The 15,971-nt window shown below is 45.2% G+C and overlaps 1 protein-coding gene across 1 annotated transcript in view; it reads right to left on the bottom strand.

Annotated features, from left to right (window-relative positions):
* si:dkey-288a3.2 (protein phosphatase 1 regulatory subunit 37) overlaps positions 1-15,971 on the bottom strand; it is a 74,327-nt gene that overhangs the window by 32,993 nt on the left and 25,363 nt on the right. Inside the window, exons 9-10 of the mRNA XM_056296323.1 lie at positions 9,365-9,506; positions 7,429-7,589 (exon numbers count right to left, since the gene is read on the bottom strand). Coding sequence (XP_056152298.1) covers positions 7,429-7,589; positions 9,365-9,506 — 303 coding nt within the window. The remainder of the gene's footprint in view (positions 1-7,428; positions 7,590-9,364; positions 9,507-15,971) is intronic.

The following is a 15,971-nucleotide window of genomic DNA, read 5'->3' on the forward strand; positions in this document are numbered from 1 at the left end:
GCCAGTGGCCACTCTTTCAAGGATGAGGATGTGCACATCCTTGATATGGAGGAACGCTGGTTTGAACGGGGAGTCAAAGAGGCCATCTATGTGAAGCGGGAATAACCATCCCTGAACTGGGGGGGGGGGGGGGCTAAGAGTACATCTGTCACCATCTTACAAGGCTGTGACTGCAAACATTGCCAATCCTCTGTGACTAGTACACATGGCCATTGTACCTCTAGTTAATGCTCATGCCGATTTGCATAAGAAACCAATCTTTGTTTTCGGTCGTTATGCCAATGTACTGTTTATAAGGGTGGGGACACCTGCAGTCAGTTGAGACTGAAGAGGTCCACTTAGATGAGTGATGAACCGTTTCTCTCAATAAACGTTGTGTCTAAATGAACTGATTCAACTTTCTGTGATGTCCTTACCCAGATTATTGAGCATGCATAAAGATAAGAACATATCTTGTCACAGATGTGAATCACGACTGTTGTTTGACTTTATTGTGAACAGAATGATCATTGTTTTAAAGTTTGTAATTGGAAGCAGGTCTGGTATTGACTGTACATTTTCAACCAAGCAGCCTAAATGTTACATATTATTTGCATCATTTCCTGATTTGTTGCTTAACACTGACATTTGAAAACACGCGCTGCACTGGATGAAAGGCGCTAAAGTTAGCTCATCTGAACCATGTTTTTAGCTAATCGACAACCCAGAAAAGCAAGCTGACACATCAGAAACACTTCAAAACCTTTATCAGAAGATTAATTTGTTTGAGCATGCTAAAGGTGATGTCTTACTTGCATCTCTGGCAGTGGTGTTTCTGTGAAATCCTACCTCGAATGAAACCACATGGTCAACAGCCAGTGACAGAATATATGACAGGTTAACAGAGGATAGTGGTAGGATTGCAGAAAATATGGCAGTGAGGATTATAACGTTAATTAAAAACACACAAAATCTTTAACTTCTTACAACAGCATATATTTTAAATGGCACTCAACATTTGTAGAGGGGCTGCAAGCGTCCTCGCCAAATATACACCGCCAGTAGAGCTAAACACGAGACGAAATGTCACATTTTGCACATGACCGGAGCTTTGAAGCAAGCAACACACTGGCCCCTTCAACACCGGGCAGTTAATAGGGGACATCACTTGGAGGAAGTGACCTCAGCAAGTGTACGCCCACGCGTGTGTGTGTGTGTGTGTGTTACAGGCGCCTCACTTTTCACCTGACCTCTCTCAGGGTCCTCACCATGAATCAACCCCCCACCCCAAAAACTGTGACTACACATTCAATGATTACACCAGCCCACCCCCTCATACCCCCAACACGTACACACACGCGCGCACACGCCTGCGAGCACCAACACCCCCCTCCCACACACACGCACCAACACACAGATACACACACACGCTCAGAGGGGCTAATTAAGGCTTTAATATGCAAATGGGAGCTGCAGTAAATTACACAGCTGGCAAATATGCCTGTTTTTGCCTGAAAATACATCAGGAGTGCAGCGAGGAGTGTGTTGTTGTTTTTGTATTTGCAGAGAGACAAGGGATTGTTTGCTACTGCCAACCCTCCCCACACATACATGTCTCGGTCCCCCCCATCTGCCGAAGAGCCTGGTCCGCCATTGTCCCTTTCAGAGGTATCCGGAGTCTCTCTCTAACGTACCAGTAACGCTGAGCAGCTTTTAATTTACAGAGTTGATACGACGGGAGCCGGTGCAGCTTAAATCACTCGGCGCGCTTTGTAAAAGAAAGCTTGTTGGACAAACTGTTGGATCACCTGATCCGGATGGCGGTCCGGCCCTAGTGGTGTGGCGGGGTATTGCGATGGCTGCTGAAGATTGCGATGCAAAATCTTTTTAGCGGAAAGTATTCTCAAGTGTTTGATGATGTACCGCGCCCCTCAAAAGAAATTTAAAAAATCCTCACCACAGGGACCGTGCAGACATAAGTGCGGACGAATCCTTCAACGAGTAATCTAAACCTTATCCGCTTCAAGGATATGACGGTGGGGTGAAGCGCTCTTTTTCTTTTCCCCTTCTGGAACAAATAAAAACTGTTTAATATATACCATTTTGGAGGATGCTTTTATCCAAAGTGCGTAACAGTATTGTAAGTGCACAAGGCTGGCTCCGGTGGTAATTTACCGCGTGTTGCATGCATCAAATCAGACCAAGACTAAAACCCTTTTTTTTTAAAATTTATTTTCCAAATGCACTTCATAATGCATACTAGATTTCTTTTGTTATTGCAGCAACATCTAAAACCACTCAGCATCGGAGAGGCTGTCCAAACGTCGGCATTCCTTCCTCAAACCAGGTCAACTCGTCAAGTATTTCTGCCTAAGCATTTCCACAGAGCCAAACCAGAGGTGGCCCCCAGAAATATGGGAAACGTATTCGACGTCGGCCGGTCCGGTTGGGCGACCAACTAGCCCTGAGCCGGGGGGCATGGGGCGGGGGGTGAAACCCGAGTCTCTCCGGCTGCTGTAAAGTCACCCCCTATACTGCCCCTCTGGGCCCTGCCAGGCGAAGAGGCGTCGCTGTGAGGTCCGTTCCGGCTGGCTGGCGCTGTCTGCCTACGTACCATGGTCCCCGGAGCACCGGGGCTATGATGATGCGAGCCATCATCCTCCTGAGTGAAACCTGAGAGATGACTACATGCATGGTCAGGCTGTCCCGTCACCTACCCACCCACTGGGACTGACCGTGACAGCCGCCGGGGTGCCCAAAATACACCCGTCCTCCCTGGGAGGCTTCACGGGTGCACGGAATATGAATCCACCCTCTCTCCGACAAATACATTTTCCAGTGCAATTTTCACACAACACACACACACACACACACACACACACACACACACACACACACACACACAACGGACTGTCCTCTCTTCAGCAATTGCTCTCTTTGCTCCCTGTAAGACCTTCAACCTCTCAACACGGCGATAAGAGGAAAAATGTCTTTGCCATAACCCCCTGTGAATGACTTTGCCATCCTTCTTGCTGTCCTCCTCCTCCTATGGGGCTCTTAAAACAAGTTACTCAGAACAAACCTCCTTCTGCTCCCTCTGTCCCTCATACACACTCACCGTGGCACCGTGATCACCACTCAGTGAGACCAATGTAGTCCGATGGCTACACCTCGCCGAGGGCACGCTACCGCGGTGCGTACGTGACATTAGTCACCGTCGCCACCGTGCCCCTCCGCCGGGGGGGGGGGGGGGGACGAGTTGGGTGACTTTCACAGCAGCCAAATACCAAAGCATCAAACAGGTAGACAGGGACGTGGGTGTCTCTCCTTTGTCTGACCGGCACAGGAGCGGCAGGGAGAGCACGGCTGACCAGCCGGGTCCCGTGTTAAGGGCCTCAAAACAGCTCCACCTTGCAGTGGCTATAGCCAGTGTTTCTCAACCCAGTCCTCCAGGAACCCCTATCCTGCAGATTTTCATTGTAACCCTGCATAGGTAGCCCTGCTTGTACTTACTCGACCAATCATCTCGCAGCACTTAATTATGCAAGGTGTGCGACATCTGACAAAATTCCTTGCTGATTGGTTGAATAACTACAAACAGGGCCCCTATTCAGGGTTGCAAAGAAAATACGCAGGATAGGGGGTCCTTGAGGACTGGGTTGAGAAACACTGGGCTATACGGAGAGCTTGGCCCCTCGCCGGTGTTGCTTTTTCACCAGGGGCCAAGCTCGATGAATATTTTAGACGGTAAATAATTAATAATTAATGACAAACAGGCCAGCGATCAAATGGAGCAGCATGGCAACTGACATGAAAAATCAAGACTCCCAGATTCCACCCCCCCACCCCATCCCTCCACCCCTCCTGCCACCATCTTACTTTTCTTTATTTTTTATTTTTCTCCCCACCCCCTTTTAGATATGCGCATCTGCAATTTCCCACTACGGCGACATAAAACCACACACACGGGCATAAAATAAGGCACGTGCATGAGCACACAAGTTGATATAGACAATGACGCACTCTATTTCACACACACACACACACACACACACACAAACAGTGGCACCCCCCTCCCCTCCCGCCCCTCCCCACTCACTCACATGCATGCCCCACTCTCATTTTTTCATCTGCGGAGTGAAATTCTTCACGTCTTCTCCTCAACGACGGCGGGAGTACGGCCGAGCGCGCGGAGTGAGAACACTTGATCTGGCCGCCCGCTGCTTTCTGATGGAAAGATTTGCTTTATAATACAATTGTCATTCCTCCCACCTGGATGTGCCACGCCAAGACAAATCCCAGCTGTGTGACTCCAAAACCTGACAGAGCTTCAAAAATTCCCTTATTACCCACCGCCCCCCTTTTAAAACACCCAGCCACGCCAGCCCCCCCCCCCCCCCCAGCGCCGCTGAAAATGATAATCGGGTCTCTCGGCGGCTCGGAGGAGCGTTTGGAAGCACAGAGGAACCAATATGGAGGCTCTGGCGCCGTAGGAACAGTGAGGAAGGAGTCTCAGCTTTCAGCGACACACACTCGCAGGAACTTCTCGGAGGCTGCTACCCCCACAACCGGCCGCCAACGTCTAGTCATTAATAAGCAGTCACTTAAAACCAGAGCGGGTATTTCATAAAGATTAGACCCCATCGTGTCAACAACAAGGCAAGAGGAAAGAAAAAAACACAGCAGATACAAATGAAACAAGCCGAGGAGCTGCACGCGGATCGCCTTCAGAGTTCATTTTAATGTAAGCATTCCATTCCTTGGGAGATTTTAATTAATGCTTTAATATGCAAATAAGTTAGCAAAGATAAAATCACGACAAACAGATGGCAAGTGTGGGTAATTATTTAGAGAATCCAGCAGAGGCATGTATTAAAGTTATGGCAAGCTTTCCTTGGGCCTATGCAGGGGTGTGGCGAGAGAGAGAGAGAGAGAGAGAGAGAGAGAGAGAGAGAGAGAGAGAGAGAGAGAGAGAGAGAGAGAGAGAGAGAGAGAGAGAGAGAGCACACGAGAGAGAGAGAGAGAGAGAGAGAGAGAGAGAGAGAGAGAGAGAGAGAGAGAGAGAGAGAGAGAGAGAGAGAAATCAGTGATGAACTATGACACAAATGACTTATTTGCTTCTCACAGTGACAAATCTGTGACCAGCCTGACACCTAATGCATCACAAGGGACAAAATCACAAGGATAAATAATCCTGTAATTATCATTAACCTTTCCTTCATCTAAGGATAAACCCCATGAAAGGCTTGATGGCTGCTTAGGTACGTGCCGACCTGAACAACAGTTCCTCAACATCACAAGCCAAATAAACTTTGAAAACAATAAACATAACCCAGTGCATGGGTTTTTAATATTGGTGTTCCACTGTAATATTGTTAGCGGCGATATTAACTGTTACTGCTGAAACCCCTGCCCCTAGCTTACATATGGCAAGTACGTCTTCTTGGTAAATTCTGGGTTGTTTTGGGGTGTCCGGGTGGCGTGGTGGTCTATTCCGTTGCCTACCAACACGGGGATCGCGGTTCGAATCCCCGTGTTACCTCCGGCTTGGTCGGGTGTCCCTACAGACACAACTGGCCGTGTCTGCAGGTGGGAAGCCGGATGTGGGTATGTGTCCTGAACAGGCGCCTCCTCTGGTCGGTCGGGGCGCCTGTTCAGGGGGGAGGGGAAATAGCGTGATCCTCCCACGTGCTACGTCCGCCTGGCGAAACTCGTCAATTTCAGGTGAAAAGAAGTGGCTGGCGACTCCACATGTATCGGAGGAGGCATGTGGTAGTCTGCAGTCCTACCTGGATCGGCAGAGGAGCATCGACCGGGACAACTCGCTAGAGTGGGGTAATTGGCCAAGTACAATTGGAGAGAAAAAAGGAGAATTTTTTTTTTTGGGTTGTTTGGTTGTTGCTGAATGGGGTCCATAAAATTAGTGCCATTCACAGAAAAAATACTGTTGTATCGGCGACCAGACTGAAAGTAGCTTCCATCCATCCATTATAACCGCTTATCCTGCTGTCAGGGTCATGGGGATGCTGGAGCCTATCCCAGAAGTCATTGGGCAACAGGTGGGGGGACACCCTGGAGAGGCCAACACACACATACATACACACACACACACACACACACACACACACACACACTCATACCTAGGGACAGTTTAGTACGGCTGAGTCACCTGACCTACATGTCATTGGACTGTGGGAGGAAACTGGAGCCCCCGGAGGAAACCCACACATACAAGGGGAGAACATGCAAACTTCACAGAGAGGACGACCCGGGACAACCCCCAAGGTTGGACTACCCCGGGGCTCGAACCCAGGACCTTCTTGCTGTGAGGCGACCGCGCAACCACTGCGCCACTGTGCCGCCCAGAAAGTAGCTTAGATGAACAAAATTCAACATAAGAGTCTGTCATGTCCCTGCTTTGTACAAATTTCAAATGCATGACTGTTGGGTTAATACTCCTGTCGTGCTCCTGACCAAAAGAACTGGATTTGGTCCCTGGGCGCTTCACTGCGGCTGCCCACCGCTCCTAGTGTGTGTGTATAGGATGGGTCAAATGCAGAGGATCAGTTTCCCCACAGGGATCAATAAAGTACTCCTTCTTTCCTTTTTGCCTCCAACTGAATGCGTATTCCGCCTGTGGGGCACTGGTAAAAGATTCAAACCCTGCAATGCCCTTGTAACCCGCCTTCTTCCTCAAATGCAAACAAATTTACTCACACGAGATAGGGTGGCCGCATATTTAAATTTCTTAAAAGTTAAATACACACTTTCATATACGGAAATGTGATCATCCCATATGCCTTTATGGAGAAATAGTCACCGGTCAACAATTAATGAGCTCTCCGGTGGAAGTGAAATGCCGGTTAAAGCTGGAAGTCCTTTGCTCTCACGAAACCCGTTACGCAGTGAAAAGCAACGGTGGTCGAAAAAGAAAAAGACTATAAATGAGTATAATCAGATCCTGCTTATTCCCAATCTAGTCTTTCAAAGCATTCATCTCGCAATGTTTTTAAATTATTTTTTCACTCAGTTTTATAGCAAAAAATATATCGGCTATGACAGCAGAGGAAAACAGGCTAAAAACAAAACCGGGTCAGCGAGAACCAGCCCAGACTGATCCAGTTGAGATAGAACCAGTTTAGACTGAACCGGTTTAGAAAGTACCAAGTCAGAGTGACTCACTTCACATGAAACCGTTTGACCCAGTTTAGATAGAACCAGATCGGATAGAACCAGTTTGAAAGGAAACAACTCATATACAGACCCAGTTTAAATACAATATTTTTTATAGAATTTACATAGAACTAGTTTAGACAGAACTAGTTTAGACAGAACTAGTTTAGATAGAACCGGTTTAGGCGAGGCATTTAGACGGTTTACATAGCTAATGTACTGCTTACACAATGTGACCAATGTGTAGACCCAGGGTCAGAATGAAACTGAGCTTACCTGTTCAGGGATCGGGTCTGAATCCAGATCGACCAGAGAGTGGTTGATCCTCAGGGCGAGTGAGAAGGCCATCAGTCCGCCCACCCTCACCTCGTTCTGACGGACGTCCAGGCGCCGAATCTGATGACTCTCCACGAGGTACTCGGCCAAAGCCACGGTGCCTTTGCCAACGAGAATAGAAATCGGATTCTCATTAGCTCACTGGAGAAAATTGACTTTAAGTCCTTGCTAGTTAAAGACAATATTCTTATTTTCAAGCAGTCTGGTGGTTCAGCAAAACTTTATTCTGCATATCACACATTGATTTACCTGTAAAAAATTCAGTAACTCTTGCTCTCGGTCTTTCCAAAAGACCGTATTGTCAAACAAATCACACAAATTTGATAATGTGTCATTTCTATAGAGAGCCTGAACCTTGTCAACCATTAAAAACTCAGTTAGCATTAGTAAAAAAAAACAACCTTTTTTTTTAATTATGCATTTGAGCATTCGAAACAACCATCTCACTCCTTCTAAAATCTTAATTTTCCAGGGCCATCTTATCATCTTTAAACCTTTCCGGTCCCATCCATAACAGTTCCAACATACTGATATTTTCTATAGTTGTGATATATTCTAAAAATGAAACAATGTCCCATTAAAATCTAGCTTTGACCAAATTGCAAACAACAAATAAATACAGACTCAGCACTTGGTGTAGAAATATTAAGTCAAATTCACAATTGTTTTGTTCACAAACTTTCACTTTCTTCCTCACTGCCAGTGTGCAAGTGTCTTACGTTGCAGTTCCATCATGGCCACTAGGTGTCTGGCTTCAGTGAGATAATTCCCAACTTCTACCTTCAAATAATAATAATAATAATAATAATAATGATAATAATAATGATAATGCTCCAACAACTGACAAGTTGGAGGCGAGCATAAAGCCAAACTTTAGGATTCAAAATGCCCCCTCTGAAACCAACGGGTGATGTCACGGGTGCTACGTTCATCTTTCTTTACAGTCAATGTGATGAACCTCAGAATGAAAAATGTATATTTCCAACAGATGTTTATTTTCAAATACATCTTATTTGATAAAAAAAAAATCTTGGCAGGACTAAATGCCGGGACAGCAGATTTGATTAGGACCCGAGAGCTCCAGCGAGGGTCATTTAAGCTCATGGTGTGTATACAGTATACATCGTAGATTTTATATCATTGTGTTGGAGAACATGGAAATAAACAGGACCACAATGAATAAACGACATATTAACATAATTTCAAACAGAGGCACGACACAGCACCAAATTTGCTTTTCTTCCGGTACTTCCAGTAAATCTTTTACCGGCAGCAAAACCACAGGCCAAATGTCATGTTCCTGAAACCCAGCAATTGACCCAAGGAGCCAGGGTGCGTCATGACAACAGCAGTGGAGAAGCAGAGTGCATGCATTACGACGCATTAACAACAATGGAATGTCGCTTGCACGGACAGTTCTACTCTTTGATGAAATAAGTACAATGCAGAAGAGAGAAATTAAATCTTAAAACTGGTATCTATCCTATTGACGCTAGTATCAAGCTTCAAAAACGAGACGTAGCATCTGCAGTATAGATATTTTTGGGATCGATTCGCCCACCCCTACTGGCTACATACGTATCCAGTGCTGGCACAGTGCTAAAACGAAGTGTGGAGATAGGTCCGGCTATGCGAGACCAGTGTTATGCACACCCCTTCAAATTAAGTATTACCCACGTGCTTCATGAAAATAGCTACATCTTACATGTGTTCCCACATTAAACTTTGCAACATTCTGTCTGTATTTACATGAGTAGATTAAAGTAAAATTAAGCCCCATTCCTGGTAAACCATTACCACAATCACTAAATATGGTAGCGTGTATCAAAGCGTGGATGATATTCAGGAAGATAAGGGAGTATTTTGGTTATTCTACCTTCACAAGTGATGTGGGAGTTGGCCAAGCCAAGATGCAGCAGTGAACGGTTCCTAATCAGAGGCTCTTTAAGTGTTTGGATCCCACTGTTCCCGAGAGCATTCCCTCCCAAATCCAAGACCTCCACAGTCTTCAGCACCGGCTGGGAAAAAAAAAAAAAGGTTGAGAAGGTCAGCTCACGTTATCATTACAGTCTTTACGTCCTTCTTACCACTGTAAGGTCCAGCACAGGAAGACATTTAGATGTAGCTTGTAACTTTACATTTTGGAACTACAGTAATGTCTGTCCACTGCAATGTAAATAATGTCATGGAGGGGAGCGGGAACTGAGGACCCAAAAACAGACGAGGTAACAGATGAAACAAAAGATTTAATGTCAGGAAACACGAGGGCATCAGGAACTCACAGGGACACATGACAGTACGCTCTGACAACCAACAAGCTAAACAGCCGAACTTAAATACACACCGACTTAACTGAGAAATCAACAACAGCTTTGGGGCAAATGGGGTAACCGAGGAAAACTGGACAAGACTCAGGACTGGGATGGTGTCAGGGCACGGCTAGACATGAGACGCAGAAAACAGGACTGGAGTGGCCAGAACCGGGAGCGGCAATGATAATTAATGCTGTGATATAATGGTTAAGGCAAGTTAATTTGTATAGCCCAAATCCACAAGGTAGTCCTAAAGGGCTTTACAACCAGTACGATGTACAGTACAATATACAATCAGTAAAATGTAGTTGTTAACGCCATTAATTAATTAGGTTTTCTTGTCATTTTATGTTGACACAAGGCATCTAGATTCTCCGTTACCTTCATTTTGTGAGGTAACCATCAATAACGCCAAGGCCATGGAGCCACACAGTTGTTCTATCTGACCAATATGGAAATGAGACAAAAACAGACCAGCTGCTGAACCTGTAACTTTTCATTTTTTTCTCACTAAATGTTTTACATTTTTTTATTAATTTACTGGTATGTGGATTTATTCACGTCGGTCTCACTGCTTTGTACGGACTTAAACTCAGTAGTAGCATAGATGCAAACTAGGGTTTGCCAGATTTTCAATTTGGCATTACCGGACAACATGCACGAGTGCATGATTGTACATGTATTATATGGGCTATAATTTCTAGACTCATAATTACAGATATTTAAAATATTAAGTCTTTATTACATTTAGTATTTCAACAGTGTTTGTACAGACCTGTGAAGAAATAGCAATAATACACTTTATTTATATTGTACCTTTCTGAACAGTGTTACAAGGTGCCTTACACAACAGGATTAAATAATGTACATAGTCAAGATAAAAAAATTAAATGCAATAAAAATATAAGACATAATGCCAGATCCGCTCCACAGAACAAGGTAAAACACGGTCAGGATAAAGTCACAAGAGCATAATTAAAACGAAGAGAATTAGAGCCGATAAAACAAGGATTATGATGAAAACAATTAAAACAAGGTGACGAAAGCAAAATATAAAAATATAGCGATGAAAGAAAAATATAAAAATATAAAGAATTAAAAATGTAAAATTACAAAAGTATAAGATATAAACAATATAAAAATTAAAAATAAATAGAAATTGGGAAACAACGGATTTCATATAAAAAAGTCTTCCTGTAAAAGTAAGTTTTAAAAAGCGATGTAAAAGAAGGCAGTGAATTTACTAGCCTAATTTCCTCAGGTAGGGTACAGAAAACGCCTGGTCACCTTTAGTAACAAGGCTGGCTGAGGGAAGTTAAAAAGGACCTGCCTGAGGAGCGCAGGCAGCGACCAGACCCATGGAGCGTGAGTAAATCAGTGATATATGTAGAAGCGAGGCCATGTAGGGCATTAAAAGTAATTAGTAAAAGTTTAAAATCAATCCTATACCTAACAGGCAGCCAGTGAAGTATTGCAAGAATGGGAGTGACGCGTTCCTGTCTCTTGGAATTTTTTAACAGTCTGGCAGCCGAGTTTTGGAGGAACTGGAGGTGGGAGATTAACTTTTGACCGAGCCCAGAACACAGGGAGTTTCAATAATCCAGATGTGATGAGATGAATGCATGGATGACTTTTTCAAGGTCCGTTTGAGATAGAAAATTTTTAATTTTTGTGATGTTCCAAATTTGGAGAAAGCACTGTACTACCTTGGTGATTTGTGTGTCAAAACGGAGCTTGGAGTAAAAAAAGACACCCAAATTGTAGGCAGAGTGCTTAACACTGGAGGACAGGTTCCCTAGACTGTTTTCCAAGTCGCCAGTTAAGTTAGGGGGGCTGAAGAAAAGGACCTCAGATTTGGACTCATTGAGCCGGAGGAAGTTGTGTGACATCCAGCACTTAATATCGGAGAGACAAGCCATAACACGAAAAAGATCGTTGTGTGTCATTACCAGTAAGCAGGACATAAAGCTGGATGTCATCCACATAACAGTGAAAATAGATATTATAATGACAGATGATCTGACCCAGGGGGAGCATGTAAATGGAAAATAATAATGGACCAAGATTGACCCCTGGGGGACACCGCATGTGAGCAGCTGATAATGGAGAGAATTTGTGGGCCAGCAGTGTGAAATACCTCTTTCAGAAATCTAGTAGGGATGGTGTCCAGTTGACAGGTGGAAGAGTTCAAGTGGGAGATTAACTCTTCTAAGTCTAATAAAGAAATTTGCTTAAAGTGAGTCACATTGGCAGAGGGTTCAATGCAAGTGGGGAGACTGCTCGTCACTTAAGCAACGTGGAGCCTAATGTCATCTATTTTCTTAGTAAAGTGGTGGAGAAACTGCTCGCATTTTTCAGTGGATACATCCAACGGTTGGCTTGGGGGGGGGGGGGCTAACCACGGAATTTATAGACTGAAATAAAACCCTGGGGTTGTGGGAGCTACCAGCAATTAAATTAGAAAAGTAGGAATGTCTTGCTTCCTTAACTGCGTTCTGATATGCCAGCATCAAACTTTTCAGTCTTTCAAGAGATGCCTTGAGTTTGTCCTTCTTCCATTTTCTCCCGGCTTGCCTGAACTGCCTCTTTAAATCCTTTTTGTGGTCGTTAAGCCAGGGGAGGGCGTTATGTTTGACACATTTAACTTTGATTTGGGCAATGCCATCAAGGCATCAAAATAGGATCAGACAGCACCACAAATTGCTCCAGAACCAAAACTAGAACCAAATCCAAACATTTCCAAAACCACCACTTATACAAAATATGATAAATAATTACAGAGGAAACAATTGATCTAATTTCTGCCATAATATTCCTGAACACCATGTGCCATGAATACACATGTATCAATGTGATTATGTTTCTCCCAAGTGTGATTGCGTTTCTTACCCATACACTAATCAGTAACCTATCATTTGGTCATAGATAGAAAATGTTCAGTTCTGACAGGACATTTGGATGTCCAGTTGACTGGACCTGCTGGACAAATCATTCGAAAACCAGACTGCCCAGTCAAAAACAGGACACCTGGAAAACTTTATCACAAACTGGACAGAGAGAAGCCACAACCGCCAGCCAACAATCACACTTAAAATGATGGGAATGGATAAATGCAATGTTTCGAGGCAAGTTTTGAAGGTTGGAGATTAGCAGAGACTGTGTGCTACTTTCAACCTGCTATGTGAACGGCAAAAATTTAAAAAAAATCACAGCGGGGGGCTGGTGATCGTCACCGCCCTTCAGAAACGTTTCATCTCGTGTTAAATGTTCAGAACTTCTGCCTTGACTCTCCAGAGCCACATTTAGCATTGAAGCTTGATTAGCTGGCGTGGAAATCCGGGGGCGTCTGGGGGGGCTACACAGGGGGGCTGGATGTTGCCCAGTGGTGCGAGAAGGAACATACCACGCACTCCTCCATGCCCCCCCCCCACCTCCCATCACACTCGTTAAGACGTCCTCAGTCACTGCTCCGAGGAGAGAGAGAGAGAGCAAGCGGAGGCGGAGAGGAAGCGAGGAAGGCGAATGACAGACCCGCCGAGTGTCTTCTTTGGAGTTAATTTGCACCGTGGTGACAACAAACACACTCAAGAGCCCCCCCTCTCCTACACACACACACACCACCCCCTGTTCCAGTGGCAGCTCCGAGTCGTGGAACACACACCAAGAACGAGGCGATGCCACCACGCCCATTGGACAAGGGGGAGCCCTCCCCAGCGAAGAAGAGGAGAGGGAGGAAGAGCATCTGAAATGGATATGCACGGGGGATAAAACCAGACAATTAAAGAGGCGAATGAGTGCTTGAGAGTGTGTGAGAGTCAAGCATGGTTGAAGCCTGTCAAACGTAAACCACAGGAGGGTTCGTGTTAAGGGGTATGAAGGGGGTGGGAGGAAAAAAAAATCAACGCGCCAAGAATTCACAGATGACACTGGCTTTGAACAAAAACTTGAAGAAAAAAAAAAATGAGGTCGACACTACGAGAAGCACCCTGCTTGCCTGACACTGCCGCTTAACATGAAAATGTAGATACCTAAATTCATGATATATTATAAAAGGAAGATTATTCTAAACTTGGAATCGAGAGGCCTTTAACCGGGGCTGAGTTGCGATGCTGCGGGTCCCCATCCACAGCCACACAACATCCTCCTTCTGCCTCTTAGTCCTTTAAAAGACGAGACAACAAGCCAGGACGACGCTGAAGGAAAGCAGATAACACCGACGGGAGAGGTTAATAACAGTTCTCCCTGTCGTCATATCTGACACAACAAGCCGCGGGCCTAATTATCATCATTATGGCCTGCAAGGATGTCTACTTATCCCTCTGACTGGCAGGCTGCATGATAGCCCCTCCTTAACACACATCTATTATTTAATCAAACGGCTACTCTTTTTGGTAGCACAGGAGACGATGGTGTGTGTGTGTGTGTGTGTTAATTTTGGGAGGCAGGCCTTTAATTTCTAGCCTTTTGACTTCCACAATCGCTGCTCAAATGACAGGAAGGTGCACTTTACGTTGCCAATCAAGTGGAAGGAATGCGTGTTATCAGGAATTGCGCATTGAAATGTACAGAGATGTGACGTTAACAGGGGATTATCTGTTTTTTCAAATATCTTGTCTCCCGGATACTGTAAAGCAGGTACCAGTTGCACAAAACTGAATTAGATTTATTTTATTCTACAAAACGTGTACCAGCAGGATGACAACTAGATGTACTGTTTATATAGAGTATGTGCCGCCAAGTGCCGGGGAAGGTTTGCTTTGTGTTGGATAAAGCTCTGTTATGTCTTTGATAAGGACTCACAGAGTCCTTACTACTACACAGACTACTTGAGAGATGGCCTGGTGAGGAAAGGTCACAATGCTCTTCTTGCGTGTTGTGAAAACGGTCGCTCTCTATGTCAGGAAATTTCAAAACGGTGCACACCCCTAACAGTCCCAGCCACTGTTATCAATTAACAGGTCAATGGTCATGATTCATTCCAACTTCCGAATAAATTACACGCGAATAATTAAATGTTGCGAAACAAGTCATGCAAACTAAGGGGTGGCTCCATCAGATCTGTTTAAGTGAATGAAACTCTGGGTGTGGGCGGCACGGTGGCGCAGTGGTCCGCACGGTTGCCTCACAGCAAGAAGGTCCTGGGTTCGAGCCCCAGGGTAGTCCAACCTTGGGGGTCGTCCTCTGTGTGGAGTTTGCATGTTCTCCCCGTGTCTGCGTGGGTTTCCTCCGGGGGCTCCGGTTTCCTCCCACAGTCCAAAGACATGTAGGTCAGGTGGATCGGCCGTACTACATTGTTCCTAGGTGTGAATGTGTGTGTGTGTGTGTGTGTGGGCCCTGTGATGGACTGGCAGCCTGTCCAGGGTGTCTCCCCGCCTGACTTGGATAAGTGGCTTGGATAATGGATGGAAACTCTGAATGTAGGCCTACGTGTCCAGTGTCATATGTCCATCCTTCAACACCCACCAGAAAGATGGACAGTCTATCAAGAACCAGTTCATATCAGACATGTTTCAGTTGTTGTTTTGGTCTGATGGCCACATCTAATGTTATCCAAAGACGAAGGCAAAATGCGCTGGGTAATGTTACAGTGCAGCTATAGTTATAATGTTATAGCATTGATATTATAGTTATAGTGTTACAGAGAATCTGTTTCTATCTGTCACTGCACACGTTAAGATGAAGGAACAGCTCATTGTGGGTTTCAGCTCTACTCACATTTCATTTTTTCTTCAGCAATCATGTTTTTCCACTTAATCACATTTCCTTTTAGTGAATAAAAAGCTGATCCACGTCAAGTGAATGTAAAAAGGTTCATGCTAATTTGGGGTACTTGATTTGATATTTGCCGTTTCTGTCAAGACCTTTTGTTCAGAATGTCAAAATGTCTGTTAAAAAACCCTGGTTGAGGGGCGTCCAGGTAGCGTAGCGGGGTCTATTCCTTTGCCTCTCAACACATGGATCACCGGTTTGAGTCCCCGTGTTACCTCTGGCTTGGTCGGGCGTCCCTACAGACACAACTGGCCGTGTCTGCGGGTGGGAAACCGGATGTGGGTATGTGTCCTGGTCACTGCGCTAGCGCCTCCTCTGGTCGGTCAGGGAGCCTGTTCGGTGGGGAGGGGGAACTGGGAAGAATGGCGTGATCCTCTCACACTCATGCTATGTCCCCCTGGC

The sequence above is a fragment of the Lampris incognitus genome, chromosome 16, assembly GCF_029633865.1.
Source record: "Lampris incognitus isolate fLamInc1 chromosome 16, fLamInc1.hap2, whole genome shotgun sequence".
NCBI lineage: Eukaryota > Metazoa > Chordata > Actinopteri > Lampriformes > Lampridae > Lampris > Lampris incognitus.